General features: G+C 50.9%; 1 protein-coding gene across 1 annotated transcript in view; it reads left to right on the plus strand.

The window, feature by feature from the left end:
- The window catches only part of SMYD4 (SET and MYND domain containing 4), a 7,732-nt gene extending 7,205 nt beyond the window's left edge, over positions 1–527 (plus strand). Inside the window, exon 10 of the mRNA XM_019511285.1 lies at positions 86–527. Coding sequence (XP_019366830.1) covers positions 86–245 — 160 coding nt within the window. The 3' untranslated portion in view covers positions 246–527. The remainder of the gene's footprint in view (positions 1–85) is intronic.
- Positions 528–745: the final 218 nt, after the last annotated feature.

The following is a 745-nucleotide window of genomic DNA, read 5'->3' on the forward strand; positions in this document are numbered from 1 at the left end:
GGGGGGGGGGGGGGGGAATGGTGAAGGAGATTGAGTGAATGGTTTAATTGAGTGTATCATGCTCTCCTTCCTTCTCCAAATTCAGGTTTGCAGTGTCAGAAGCTCTGAGCACAATTCAAAGAGCAGAGGAGGTTTTATCGGTGCACTGTGGCTCTGGGAGTGCCCAGGTCCAGGAACTGAAAGAGATGAAAGCCTGTTTGCTGGAGCTGCCCAGAAACCTCCTTCCCAGGACTGAAAATCCATAATGAGGGGAGCTGCAGTACTGAGCTCTCACCAGGGAACTGAGTTCTATGTGGTAAGGCAACCATGCAGCACCACCTGGGGACGTGGAGCCTGGCTACAGGCTGGATGAATGCTGAATTGCACTCAAGTGAGAGCCAGAGTGAATGAAGTTGAACAATGCTGAAATGGGAAAGGGTCTCCATGCGGCATTGATGGAAGGGATGTCTTGGATGCTGCTGTATAATTTCCTAATGTTCTCTTGAGGCAAACACTTGAGATCCCATTATACAACTTCCTGAAGTTGATTCTTCCTTGTGGGTTGAATGTTATCCCCTGCCAACATGCCCTATTACGTGTTTTCAACCACAGCAACACCACCTGCTGCTCAGCACGTTCATTCCTAGAAACGTGATTCACTGTGGGCTGAAGTGAGGGAGGCAGCATGTTGGGAAATGCCACCTTAAATGCCACAAGAACTGGGGTCAAAACAGTGGGGCTTACTGGGGGGGGGGGGGGGGGGGGG

This window comes from Gavialis gangeticus, unplaced genomic scaffold (assembly GCF_001723915.1).
Source record: "Gavialis gangeticus isolate Ggan-Ray unplaced genomic scaffold, GavGan_comp1, whole genome shotgun sequence".
NCBI lineage: Eukaryota > Metazoa > Chordata > Crocodylia > Gavialidae > Gavialis > Gavialis gangeticus.